General features: G+C 43.9%; 1 protein-coding gene across 6 annotated transcripts in view; it reads right to left on the bottom strand.

The window, feature by feature from the left end:
- Positions 1-14,321, bottom strand: part of HECTD2 (HECT domain E3 ubiquitin protein ligase 2) — an 88,840-nt gene that overhangs the window by 69,372 nt on the left and 5,147 nt on the right. For 2 of the 6 annotated variants that reach the window (XR_011997503.1, XR_011997504.1), the window contains exon 1: positions 5,775-6,049. The exons of 1 other annotated variant lie outside the window; for it this stretch is intronic. Coding sequence is in view for 1 of the 5 variants with exons in the window: in XM_072739496.1 (XP_072595597.1) it covers positions 5,775-5,915 (141 nt within the window). In the remaining 4 variants the exon portion in view is untranslated. Of the gene's footprint in view, positions 1-5,774; positions 6,058-14,321 lie in introns of those variants that run through there. 3 more of the 6 variants (XR_011997502.1, XR_011997501.1, XM_072739496.1) reach the window with 3 other exon arrangements.

The following is a 14,321-nucleotide window of genomic DNA, read 5'->3' as shown; positions in this document are numbered from 1 at the left end:
TCTGATTATTTTTCTTTAAAGAGATCGCTTTGTTTTACATAGAAAATTCTTTCATTCATACCATTAAAACTGACACTATCAGATATCCTAGAACACACTTTCTCCTCCATAATAGTTCTGTCTCTGTTAACAAAATTTTGAACAAACTTGTCCCTGGACCACATCCTCTTCTCAAAAATAACAAATATTGCTTTAGGTGCAGGCTCTTTGAACCACATTGCCCTGACCATAGATACGGTATATAGAAAGAACATGGGTTTCTGAGTCAGAAACATCTCAATTTTAAACCAAATTTTTCTCCTTACTAGCCATTTACCCTTCAGCAAGTAACAGGTAATCTCTGTGACTCTTGGATTCCTTTTCTGTGACATGAGAATAGCTTCCACACCATCACAGTGGTTGTTGTGATTGTTTTTGATTGCAATCTGACTAAGCAAGAGATACAGGGAAGATGCTTAGCATACAGTAGGTACTCAAATACTAGCTTGTATATTACTTATATATATTTAACATATACATATATGATGTATTTTTATAACATCTGTGGTTTATTAAATTGCCTAAAACACCTACGGCATCACAGCCTTCACTCTTTCCTGTCTCACCTCTTATTTAAAACACAATGGACAAAGGGCACAAGAGTCTTCATATATAAGATCGTTCCAAATGCCTACATGATCAGTGTTTATGTGAGTTCACACACACGTATGTGTACTTGGAATGCTGTTGGCTGGATTGCCTTTTGATGTAAACATTTTTCTCTCAGAGAATTTGTCTGGAAACTATAGAATCTTTTTCCGTATCAATCTTCCTTCTTTTCTATTCTGTTCTCTAATAAGGTTCCACATCACATGGGTTCTTCCATCTCTTTCCATTATCACATGGCCACCACCTGAGTGGATGCACCTGTCACCTTGGGTACCAACTTCAAAGCTAAAAGCTCCTTCCTTTGTGCCCTTCCTCCTCCCCCTCCAGGCCAACTACCGCTAATCACTACTGTGGATTTCATTATGTCGTTCCTCTATTTTAGGCAACTCCAGGGGCTTCCCACTAACCACAGGGGGAAAAAAGAAGTCCATACTTCTGTGCCTAGTGATCTGGCTCCAGCCCCCATGCAATCTTACTTACCTCCCACAAGTTCCCAGCACGCTTCCATTGGGCTCACTGTATTACTCCCTAATGCTTTTCCTTAAGCCTTGTTCATGTTGTTTTCCCCACTGGATCACTTACCCCACTTTCTTTTGCCCATCCAAATCCTATCATCCTCCAATGGCCAGCTGGCTTAAATAATTACCTTTTCTTGAAGGCCTTTCTTCATAGTTCTGCACACAATGGTTTCCTTTCTCTGGTCTCCTAGAGTGCAAATTGTTTCTACAGCTCATTGTGACTTGCTTTCCTTTGTTATGCTTCCATGTGTTAGCCCTGCCTCCTCTGAGGCTGGAATTCTCTTAAACCATGTTTTTGTGTTTTCTGTAGCATCTAGTCCAAAGCTAAACATAACAGATGTTCAATAATGTTTTGGCTAGTGGCTTCACCAAGCCCATGTATACACACCTGACACAACGTATATGAACTTCTCATGCCTGCTACTTCCTATCAAATCCTCTCCAAACTTTATGCTTGCCCTCAAAACCTCCTCCTGCTCACCTTCTGTTCCACCTCCTTGACAAGTCCTCTGACCTTCATTGTGGGCAAACTTCCCTTTGAAATCCTAAATTGATTTTCTCCATTTTCCTTCACCTTCCTGACTTAATTAAATCTGGCTCTTGCTTGAACCCATTTCATTCCTTGCTAACCTATCCTGTGGAGAACCTCCTCCCTCTTCTTGTTCACCTGGTTTAAATGCTGAAGTAGACAAACTCATCCTCACTTGCCACTATTATTTCTTTTCTTTTTTAAAGATTTTATTTATTTATTTTATTTGAGAGAGAGAGCACGAGCCCTCGCTCATGCCAAGGGAGAGAGAGGGTGACAGAGAATCTTAAGCAGAGTCAGCACTGAATGTAGAGCCCCATGCAGGGCTCGAGCTCACAACCCTGAGCCGAAACCAAGAGTCGAACACTTAACCGACTGAGCTACCCAGCCATTATTATTTCTACTCTTCCTTTGACCATTTTCTTCTTCCTTATTCACCATTTCCCCCCTAACTTTTGGATTATATCAGTAACTAATTTACAATATTCTCCTCCGCTCTCTCAACCTCAGTAGATTCAATGTTCATACCACCATCCCTTTGTAGCCAAGTCCTGCTTCCAATTCCTCAACTCTCTGGACTTGCATCACCTCTCCACAGCAACAAGGCCAAACCATGCACCCTGATGGTTTTTTGAGGTCTCTATCTTGAGCCTCTTGAGGATCTCTTAACTAGAACTGCTAGAACCACCATTTCTCTCCATTCCCCCACCCCCTTGATTTCTGATGTGCCTTTCACTTAATCCATACCTTTCACCAGTCCATTTCAAATGTTGCTCCATAAACTAAGTAGACTTGAAGAAATGTAGTTGGGGATTTACCCCAAAGATTCAGATGCAATGAAACGTCGGGACACCTGCACCCCGATGTTTCTATCAGCAATGGCCACAATAGCCAAACTGTGGAAGGAGCCTCGGTGTCCATCAAAAGATGAATGGATAAAGAAGATGTGGTTTATGTATACAATGGAATATTACTCAGCAATTAGAAACGACAAATACCCACCATTTGCTTCAACGTGGATGGAACTGGAGGGTATTATGCTGAGTGAAATAAATCAATCGGAGAAGGACAAACAGTGTATGTTCTCATTCATTTGGGGAATATGAATAATAGTGAAAGGGAATATAAAGGAAGGGAAAAGAAATGTTGGGAAATATCAGGAAGGGAGACAGAACATAAAGACTCCTAACTCGGGGAAATGAACTAGGGGTGGTGGAAGGGGAGGAGGGCGGGTGTTGGAGGGGAATGGGTGATGGGCACTGAGGTGGACACTTGACGGGATGAGCACTGGGTGTTTTTCTGTATGTTGGTAAATTGAACACCAATAAAAGTTAATTAAAAAAAAATAAAATAAAATACAGATTTCTTAGAGCACTTAATTTAGTACATAAAGCATGAATTTTCAATCTTAGCTACATCTGAGAATTAAAAAGAAGTCTAAGCCCCATCCACAGAAATTCATTCAACTGGTTTGCAATTGAAACTGAGCAATGATGGCTCTAAAAGTTCCCCAGGTGGTTCCACTGTGCATCAAAGGCTGAAAACAGTTGCTCTGAGGTGAGACCTTCGAATCAGGAATCAGGATTTTAACGTGCCACCAGGGAAACTCTGGTCAGTCAGGTTTGAGAACATTTTGTTAGGCACTTCCCGGCTAGAATGGACTTCCCTCACACTAAAGTGGTCTTAGAATCAATCACTTTAGGGCGGCTTTTTCCAGCACCCTCAATCCCACCCTTGCACATTTCTTTATACTTCTAGAATATAGTCCCAGCTCTTCAAGCTTAATTTGGGTCATCGTAACCTGGCTTTCTTCTTATGCTAGGGAGTTGTCACTCTAAATTATTTCCAAACTCCCATAAAAATGTAATAGAATGATTTTTGGAAAAAGCCAATAATGTAGGGTCACATTAATTGAGTCATAAACCTAGTCTACATAGAACTGTTCACCTGGGGCAAAAAGAATCACTAAAGTGGCCCAAAGACAAAGTTACTGATGGTAATCAGGTTCCTAAGCAAACCTCCAGAAGCTTCATCTAATCCGCACCATAGGCTGAAAAACAACCAAACAGGCCACAAACTGTCTTTTCCTGCTCCTCCACACCAAGGCCTTCCAAGTCACCTGCTGCTGAACTCAGACATCATCCCAACTCTCCTGCCCTCTGGAGGGCTAAACACATATTTTCCATTCAAGGTTTTAAAAACTTAAAACTCTACTCTTGTTTAGCTAGTAGTAAAAAATCCATAAACCTTCATTCATACTTCTGAAATCCTATAAGCTTTTAAAACTGAAAGGTTTTTATAACTCATATGGTGACAAAACATATACCTGACCTAAACTCTGACAATCCAACCTGATGTGAACTGATATGAAGCTATTGACACTTAAGCCTGCCTTTACCTCACTTAGTGTGAACACACACATACACTTCACTCCAGAGCTACTGACATGCTTGACTACAAAGAATTAGTTGGCCAGGACCTCACTGTGGATGTTATATATAACATATGCATCGAATTGCCTTTCTAAACTCTGAAAAACTCTGGATTCCAAAACTCTAAACTCCAAGGGCGTCAGGAAACAGTCTGTAGACCTGGGTCCATATTGTGTCAAATTTTCCAAGTTTTTATTCCAAACCTTCAATTTTTCAGTTACACTGAGATAAATACGTTTTGGGAAGGGTGCTAACTTGGGGACCTAAACCATTTCATATAACTGTTTCTTATAAGCATATACGTTCATTGTTTTAAACAACTGATTTAGAAATGAACTTTTAAAACACTGCCTTTTTTGCATGTTCGGAATGTCCTGAATAAACTCTGAAAGCCTAGGGTACAAATGCAGGAACCAAGTCTGCAGAAGTTGGGTGACAAATTCCTTTAACGCATTTCCCTAAGTGATTCTTTACCGTGCACAACTCCAATAGACCACTCAATTGCAGCTATATTTTAATACGTATGTCCTTTTATTATTGTCCACACTTTGCTAATTTAATAAGCAGAGCTTGTTCTAACAATTTCCAGTCCTTAGACATTTTCGAAAAACCTACAGAATCAAAACATTATTCCTAACACTTTAAAGAGTGAGCTATTTTAGTAACTTCTTAGTCATTTAAGAGGGAGGTTTCAAGAAATGAATTGCAAGTAGGAATAAAAAAAAATGTATCATGTTCTCTAAACTTTTACTATTTTGTCAAGCACAGATGCATGACAAGTCATGGCCTTTAAATGTACGAAAGCAAACTTTCAAAAAGTATTTAAATGATAAGTCAAATAAAAATCTCAAAAATCAGAGATTAATTTGTGTGTGTGTGCTCCAAAGTAACGAGAGTCATAACCACCAGTAGAAACAGGGAAGGGGGGGGGGGGGGAGCTGTCCCATTACATCATCTGGCAATATGTAGTTTGAAGCCTCAGAGCCCTCTCCAAATAATCCTTAAGAAAATCCAGCTGGGAAATCATCCCTGTGAAGCTTAGATAACTTGAGTTTAAATAAAAGGTTAAAAAAGCCTCCCCACCTTACGTCACATGTCTGTGCCTTATGAAAAATAAAACCATCACTGAGGCATCTATCTACCTCCCACTATCCTGACAGCAACGGAAAGGTCACAATTAAGTGGAAACTCGTCGCACAGCCTGTTCAATCAGAGGGGGAAGGGAAAGAAAAGCGAAGAGATTCCGGGGGGAAATCTCCGCGCCCCAAAGGCAGGCAGGCAGGCAGGCAGGCAGGCACCTCCGCGGAAAACCCACTGTCCCCTGCCTGACACGTTGTCCTCACCCAACAGATGTGATAAGTCGACTCCAGGACGCTGGTCACTTCCTTAGAGAAAGCGCCCCCCCCCCCCCGACAAGAACCGCGAACGGGCAGCCGACGCGACCCCCCCCCCCCCCCCCCCCCAGCATTCCCAGTTTTCGTGGAAGGTGCAGCTCGAGCAGCGCTGGCGGCTGTCCACGAGGCACAGCCCGCGCCAGCCGGCGGAGGACCGCTGGGAGCAGCTCCGGTCCGGCCTGGGGTCGCCGGGCGCCCCCGCCCCCCCCGACGCCAGCCGTCGGGGCGCCCCGCTGCCCCCGCCCGCACCTACCGCCGCAGCCGCTCCGGCGCCCGCCGACGCGATGGGCGGCAGCTTCTCGCGCTCCGGCTCCTTTCCCTTCCTGTCCTCCGGAGCGGCCGCCGCCAGCTCGGGCGGCGCGGCGGGCGAGGGCACCCGGCCCGCTTCACTCATGTCGGGCCGGGCGGCGGGAGCGCGAGGCGGCGGCGGCGGCGGCGGCGGCGGCCGGGAGGCTGTGGGGCTGGCGCTGCTGCCGCTGCCGCCGCGGCCGCGAGAGGGCTCTGGGCCGCCGCTTCCAACCGCCGCCGCCGCCGCCGCCGCCGCCGCGCCGCCCCCGCGCCGCGCCCGCGCCCGCGCCCGCGCCCGCGCCCGCGTCCGGCCCCGCGCGCGAGCCCGGATGCCCCGCCCTGCCGTCGCCCCCGCGCGCCGGCCCGCGCCCCCGCCCGCCGCGGCCGCCGCCCCCGCCCCGCCCCGGGCTCGCGGGCCGCGGGTCCCGCCGCCGCCGCGCGCCGGGCCGCCCCCGAGGGCTGGGACCCGAGGCCCTGCGGCCGACGCCGGCGGCCATGTTGTTCGCCGCCTGCCGCCGACCCGGCCGGCGGGGGCGTGCGCTGGGGGGTCTGCGCGGGGGGCGAGGCGAGGCCCGCCGAGGGTCGCGCCGGGAGCGAGAGCGCGCGGGGGGCGGGGCGGGGTCAGCGCGGGGCGGCCGCGGCCTGGGGCTCCGGCGGGCGGGCGTGGGCCGGCGGCCTTCTCCCCCGGCGGCCGCAGCGCCGCGCGCCTTGGGGTCACGACCCGGCCCCGCCCCCCGGCCCCCCGCCCCCGGGGAGCGCCCCGCGGCCTGCGCATCCTCGGGCGACAGCCTTTCCTTTCTTAGCCCACCGATTCTTTCCAGAGGCCCTGAGCGCCTCCACCTACGGAAGAAAGATCTGGGGGCGGCGGGAAGTGAGACGGCGTGGGCTCCCCCTTCTCCACCACAGGGCTGGACGGCCAGGCCACACTTTCCATTCCTGTTCCTTGCGTCCCCCCTTCGGCTGCCAAATCCGCCTCTCCCTTCCCGTCCCCACGCGCCTACATCTCGCTCTCTCCCTGCATCTTTCCTGCCTCCTATCCCTGCTTTGTTCCTTTCCTTTTATAAGTTACAGATGGACAGACTCGAATTCCGCTGCTGCTCAGTCTCCTATTCCTTAATGTCAGAACATTAATATGGGTAAGAACTTCCAAACTGAAGAGGAAAGCTTTTAATCATAATATTAACACCTCCCCCTCCCCGCCCGCCGAGCCACACAGACGATTTCCTTTCCTTTCTGGTCTCCCCCTCCTTTCCCTTTTCTCTGTCTACTGGAGCCGCGGAGACACCTGCAGCTCTAAGAGGAGGGAGAGTGAGAATGCGCTGTATCGCCTATTAAAAATAGGCAATTTCTCGACATTCAAGTCTTCAGGTTTTTAGGCTTTGCTATTTTATTTGAGGTTGAGTGAATTTCAGATCGAGGATACCCAGATCCAAATGTGACAACTAGGGGCAGCCCCGGTGGCGCAGTGGTTTAGCGCCGCCTGCAGCCGGGGGTGTGATCCTGGAGTCCCGGGATCGAGTCCCACGTGGGGCTCACTGCGTAGAGTCTGCTTCTCCCTCTGCTTGTGTCTCTGCTCCCCCCCTTTCTCTCTCTCTCTCTCATGAATAGATAAAATCCAAAAAAAAAAAACAAAAACAAAAGTATATCTGAAACAAAGCCAAAGATAATGTTTGAATTACCTGTTGTTTTACATAATTCAGAATTATTAGCATAACTAAGTACTAGTTAAAGTGCATCGTTGGATGAGGTTGCATGTTTTTCAAACCCAGAATTTGTAGCAAGCACATCTGAAGCAACCAATGGAATGAATATAGCAGTTAGTATTGAGTTAATTTCTTTTTTTTTTAAGATTATTTATTTGTTCATGAGAGACAGAAAGAGAGGAAGAGACACAGGCAGAGGGAGAAGCAGGCTCCTCACAGGGAGCCCGATGTGGGACTCATCCCAGAACTCCAGGACCAATCACGCCCTGAGCCAAAGGCAGATGCTCAACCCCTGAGCCACCCAGGCGTCCCTATTCAGTTAACTTCTAAGTTATAAATTCTGACTCATCTATTGAAAGGCTTTCTAGTTTTAATATAGTTGCTGTCGTCACCTGTTTAAATATTAATTAGTTAAAAATATGGAGTGAGTGCCATATAGTCAGGAAAAAGTATTTATGTGCCAAATAGCCTTGGAGGGAAATGATGTATACAGACATTACTTTGAAACATTCTTCTATTTTTCTTGAATTCTCTCTCAGGATTTCCTTTCCTTTTTAAACCTCTGAAATACTCGTCCTATAGAGAGGAACATGCAATCACATCCTACTTTTAGCAGGTCAGCTTGCTGATCTTTTGATATGGCAACAACTCAAATGTTGTTTTAGAAAGAGAAGCCTTTATTTTAACTATAATTCAATAGATTCTGGGCTGCCAAGCTAGGTTGGTAGAACAAATACTGGGGGGAGGGGCAGAAGTATTCTCCTTCTTACTGTTTTCAACTAGATTGAGTAATTTGTGATAAAAATGCTTGGATGAGAAACCACTTAAAGTACATGCCTTATGCTTTCTCTTTTCCTGTGTAAGACTAAATAAAAGTGTGTCTGTACATGTAGTCACATTCAATAGAACAAAATGCCTAAATATTGGCAAAACAAGGCAAGTCAGAAATTTTAATTTCTGCTACTGCATTAGTATGGATAATCCGTTTCTAAACAAGTCCACTGATTAATTCACCTGTGAGTTATGTTCCAAAAATCATATTTTGCTGATGTTTTCTTTTACTTCCTACCAAATACTTTGTTCTGTAGGCACCACTCCATCCTTCTTTAACGCACATGAACTCCAGGGTGGGGGTTGGAGTCCAGATGGAGCTGCTAGAACACTGCAGAATGATGGCCCGTGGGGAACTAATGGGCTTGAGAGGCACATTCCCAACCACCACCAATGTGCCTCCAGGCCCCACAAGGCTTGTAGAGCAGGACGTGCTGAGAGCTCCAGCCGTTCTGTGCAAAGGTGCGGAGATGCTTTTCAGCTATGTAAGTGTCAGCCGGAAGTGCAACAGTGATGGCTTCCGAGTATAAACTCATTAGCCTCCGGAAGACTGGCAGTGAAACTGGAGAAACATTTCACCTTCCTGAATCCAGGTGGAAAACCAAGCTCATTAACTATATCTATGCAGAATAGGAGTTTGAGGCGGCGGGGGGGGGGGGGGGGGGGGGGGGCAGGGTAGGTCAGAGAATTGGTTATTTCCATGGGAGAAAAGGAAGGACCAAATTACAAGGTAATGGAAAGTCTAATTATAGACAAAATTCTATTATCACATAGAATAATACTAATCTAGTGAATAATACTAATCTAGTGAATAATAGCAAAGTTTTGGCAGGTCATTTACGAGTGACTTATAGCTATGAAATAGTAAGCTTGTTTTGTTAAAGAAAATGTCCTTTCACATTTCAACTGACTGTTATCCTAACGTAGTAGTAAACTTGGAAAAAGACACGATTTTAGCCATGTTGACATTGTTAAAAACATTGTTAGAACGCTTCCTTAGGTTTAATGACTATGGCTTTTAAAAATTACTATTTAAAAAATAGCTTTTCCGCTCTTTCCCCGAGCGGCCTGAGGTGACCTCTGAAAATTGTTTGCTACTCACTGGACCCAGAATACCCTACAAAATCCTGCAAATCGAGAGGTTCAGATCTTTGTGTTCACTTTAAGAACACGCTTGAAGCTGCCGAGGCCATCAAGGGTATGCATTTCTGAAAAGCCACCAAGTATCCGAAAGATGTCACTTTGCAGAAGCAGTGTGTGCCATTCCGTTGCTACAATGGTGGAGTTGGTAGGTGTGTGCAGGCCAAACAGTGGGGCTGGACACAGGGTCAGTGGCCCAAGAAGAGTGCGAATTTTTACTGCACGTGCTTAAAAATGCAGAGAGTAATACTGAACTTAAGGATTTAGATGTAGATTCTCTGGTCATTGAGCACATCCATGTGAACAAAGCCCCCAAGATGCGACATAGAACTTACAGAGTTCATGGCCGGATTAACCCATATATGAGCTCTCCCTGCCACATCGAGATGATTCTGACTGAAAAAGAACAGATTGTTCCTAAACCAGAAGAGGAGGTTTCACAGAAGAAAAAGATATTCCAGAAGAAACTGAAGAAAAAAAACCTTATGGCCCGGGAGTAAATTCTGCATAGAATAAATGCAAATAAAAAAAAAAAAAAAAACTTTTCTTTATTACATAAACAATACATTGTCATTACAGAAAAAGATAGAAAATACAAATTAGCAAAATGAAAAAAATAAACTCTGGATCCTGCCCAGGTTCAGATAATTGCCAAGAACTTCGTCTGTATCTTCACAAAATCTTCTATCTACACACACACACACACACACACACACTGTTTCTTGATTTGTTTTTATAAAAACAGAAGATGCTAAAATGCTGTTTTGAATCTGTGCAACTTATTCTTTAGAATACCCCCAGGATGACTTTTTAAAAAAATTGCACAACATTATGTAGAGGCAAAACTGAAGAATGGAGTGGATAATTACCAATCTTTGAATTCTGAATCAGATCGCTATTGAATCTGTTCTTTCTTTCTGGATTCTCATGGCCATTGACCTACTCGGGCCTTCAGCATCTCTAACCCAAATTATTTCCTTAGCTTGCCACTTGGTCTTGCCTTCAGTGTTTTACCTGCTCCAATTCCTATAAGAATAACCTTTTCAAAAATACACAACTTCTTGTCAGTCTTTTGTTTAAAAAATACTTCAGTGATCTGTCAAGGCAAAACTTTGAAACCCCTTATTTAGCTTTTACCTGAATTCTTTATAAAGAAGGTATTTTCTTAATTAGAATCAATTGTTTCTTTCTTTCTGCTCCAAGAGCATATGGTACACACTTTTTGATTTTTTAATTAATTTAAAATTTTTTAAATTTAAATTCAATTAACCAACATATAATACATGACTAGTTTCAGAGGTAGTGTTCAGTAATTCATCAGTTGTGTATAACACCCAGTGCTCATCACATCACGTGCCCTACTAACACACTTCCATCTACACCTATTACTTTACATCTTAGCTTTTTCTTCCCCCAGTAGGTCATGGCATAAAGAGGAAAGGGCATTTCTCATTACTCCTTGAATCCCTACATTCAGCACACTCTCTGGAGTGTGCTGTTAAGAAGGCACTTGATATGCTCAGAATAAATGAAATAAGATATTTTCTTACTATGGCTTGTAAAGGTTCTGAAGACAGTTTCCAAAGAGGAGTTACAAAAATGCTCTGAGTGATGGGCTGCACTCATTCAGATAATTTGGTCTTGTATCGCTTCTTAAAAGTCTTGATCTTCTAGAGCAGTGCCGTCTGATAAAACTTCCTGCAATGGTGAAAGTGTTCTATATCTATATCTGTACTGTCCTATGCAATAGCCACTAGCCACATACGGCTATTGTGACTGAGGAACTGAATTGTTAATTTTAGTTACTTTATTATTTTTAAAAAATATTTTATTTATTTATTCATGAGAGACAGAGAGAGAGGCAGAGACAGAAGCAGGCTCCTCGCAGGGAGCCCGATTGGGACTCGATCCCAGGTCTCCAGAGTCATGCCCTAGGCTGAAGGCGGCACTAAACCACTGAGCCACCTGAGCTGCCCTAGTTATTTTTGAGTAGTCAATGTAACTAGTGGTGACCTTAGTGCACAGCAGTGCTCTAGAGTCACATCTCAACTCTTCGGAAGTCTTCTTGAAGTACCCCCAAATTAGTGGCATCTTTATTAATGAGCTTTATTTCATCTTAACCTCATTCTTTAGAAGATATGGCAAGCAAATCTTCCCCAAATAATGAAGGCAGATCTAAAAGAGTTCTGATAACAAGCTTAACAGCCTCAATAATTTCTTCCTTTTTTAAGTTCCTTTTTTATTCTGTTTTCATAGGAGTTTACACTTATGGATGAAACAAACATCTTGTCTTAGCCCAGTGCAATGTAGAAGAAAGTATTAATGGCAGTAAAATAAAAATGTCTCTATGTGGTTTTAAGTTGGTTTTGGATGTCTTTTTAAAATATTTCCAAAGAAATATCAATGTATCAATACACACACATATATGGGTGTATATGCCTAGATACCTCAATATAGGTACATAAATGTTGCTTTTAAGTCTTAACCCCAATTTTATATTTGTTTTCTACTCATGTGAGACAAAAACAACAATAAAACAATGGCACAACAAAAACATCTCATGCATGATGCACTCATTTCAAATTTTCATATCTAAGTTAAAAGAAACTTTGTCGGGGCACCTTGCTGGCTCAGTTGGAAGAGCATGCAACTCTTGATCTTGGTAGTCATGAGTTTGAGCCCCATGTAGGGTGTAGAGATTATTTAAATAAAACTTAAAAAAATATTTTATTTATTTTCTTGAGAGAAAGAGTGTGTGTGTGTGTGAGAGAGAGAGAGGGAGAAGTAGATTTCCTGCTGAGCAGGTAGCCCAACATGATGCTTGATCCCGGAATTCTGGGATCATGACTGAGCCTAAGGTAGACGCTTAACCGACTGAGCCACCCAGGTGCCCCTAAATAAATAAAATTTTAAAAGTAAATTAAAAATTAAAAAAAATTGTATGTTCTAAGGTTGCTGAAGATATCAAAACAAGTCAAAATGGCAAATGTTGCTCTTCATTCTTCGGCTTTGTCTTGCTAACAGAACCCTGATTCAATTGAGATGGCATGATGTCCAGTTAAAGGTGGTTGCTTTTCTGGACTTCCTTGTAGCTAGCTATACATGGCAAAGTGACAATTCTAGCCAATGAGGTGTAAGCTGAGTATTTTAGGCAAACTTTTGCTACTTTGTTTTTTTCTTAAAGATATTATTTATTTATTACTGAGAGACACAGAGAGGCAGAGACATAGACAGAGGGAGAAGCAGGTTCCCTGCAGAGAGCCCGATGTGGGACTTGATCCCAGGATCCTGGTATCATGCTCTGAGCCAAAGGCAGATGCTGAAGCACTGAGCCACCCAGGTGTCCCTGAAAACAATCCTAATCAAGTAAACTGTGTCATCTTAATTTAAGAATAATACTTTGGAAATTACAATAACCTTTGTACAAGCATGAACATTTCCCTTCAGAGTTAGAAGATGCCTCTGTGTTTCAACTCAAGGTATTGGAGAGAGTAAAATTAGGAGTTTTTGAGCATTGGCTTTTAGTTCTGGTTCTTCCAATTTTTAGCTAATTATGTGGTGTTGGCAAAATCATTCCGTCTTTGAGTTAGTTTCCTTATCCTTACATGGGTATTGTGAAGCAAAATGAGAAAACTATACAAAATGGTTTGTGAATTGCGATGCATTTTAAAACTATTATTTATTTATTTATTTATTTATTTATTTATTTATTTATTTGAGAGAAAGAGAGAGAGACAGCATAAGTGAGGGGAGGGGCAGATGGAGACGGGGGAAACAGACTCCTAGCTTAGCACAGAGCACAACATGGGGCTCAATGCAGGACTCAATGTGGGGCTCAGTGTGGGGTTTGATCCCAGGACCCAGAGATCATGACCTGAGCTGAAGTCAGACATTTAACTGACTAAGCCACTCAGGCACCCCGTGAATTGTGATGCATTTTAATAAATCTAATTTGATGACTACTTACTGGGTACCAGAGTCTGTGCTAAGAACTTTCCAAGGATTGGTTCATGTATTCTTCTCAGGAATCTTACTTTTAATATTGTTATATAGAGTAGGGACTGTTGACCTTAAAAGTTAAACAGCAGGAGTGCCTGGGTGGCTCAGTTGGTTAATCACTCGACTTTTAATTTCAGCTCAGATCTTGACCTCAGGTCATGAGTTCAAGCCTCATGTTGTGCTCCATGCTGGGTGTGGAGCCTTCTTAAAAAAAAAAAAAAAAAGTAAAACACCAGATGAGTTTATTTGGAAATAGCAGAGGAATTGCAACTCAGGACATGCAAGCTATGGAAAAACAAGCAAGTCTGGAGATCAAAGGAGAGCATCTTTATAGACAAAAGGAAGAAGTTGGGAACGGCTGCTTTATTTATTTATTTATTTTTAATTTTTATTTATTTATGATAGTCACAGAGAGAGAGAGAAAGAGAGGCAGAGACATAGGCAGAGGGAGAAGCAGGCTCCATGCAGGGAGCCCGGTGTGGGACTCAATCCCAGGACTCTAGCATCACAATCTGAGCCAAAGGCAGATGCTCAACCACTGAGCCACTCAGGTGTCCCATAAGATAATCTTATATGATTCTAAAAACCTTATCTGTGGCTTGGGTGAAATCTTCCTGTTTGGCAGCAGAGGTCTCCAAATGACTGATTGCTTGAGGCAGAAATTCTGCTGGTCAGTATGGTAGGCAGAATTTCTGAAATGATCCTTAAAGATGTCCTGCCCTACGATCCAGCTCCCATGGATGTGATGACATCTCTCTTGTGTGTTTCGGGACACAGCTGACCTTACGATAGGGTGATTATTGGGGATCTCTGGGTGGCTCAGCGGTTTGGCGCCTGCC

This window comes from Vulpes vulpes, chromosome 15 (genome assembly GCF_048418805.1).
Source record: "Vulpes vulpes isolate BD-2025 chromosome 15, VulVul3, whole genome shotgun sequence".
Classification (NCBI taxonomy): Eukaryota; Metazoa; Chordata; class Mammalia; order Carnivora; family Canidae; genus Vulpes; species Vulpes vulpes.
This window is presented reverse-complemented; position numbering and strand designations above follow the sequence as displayed.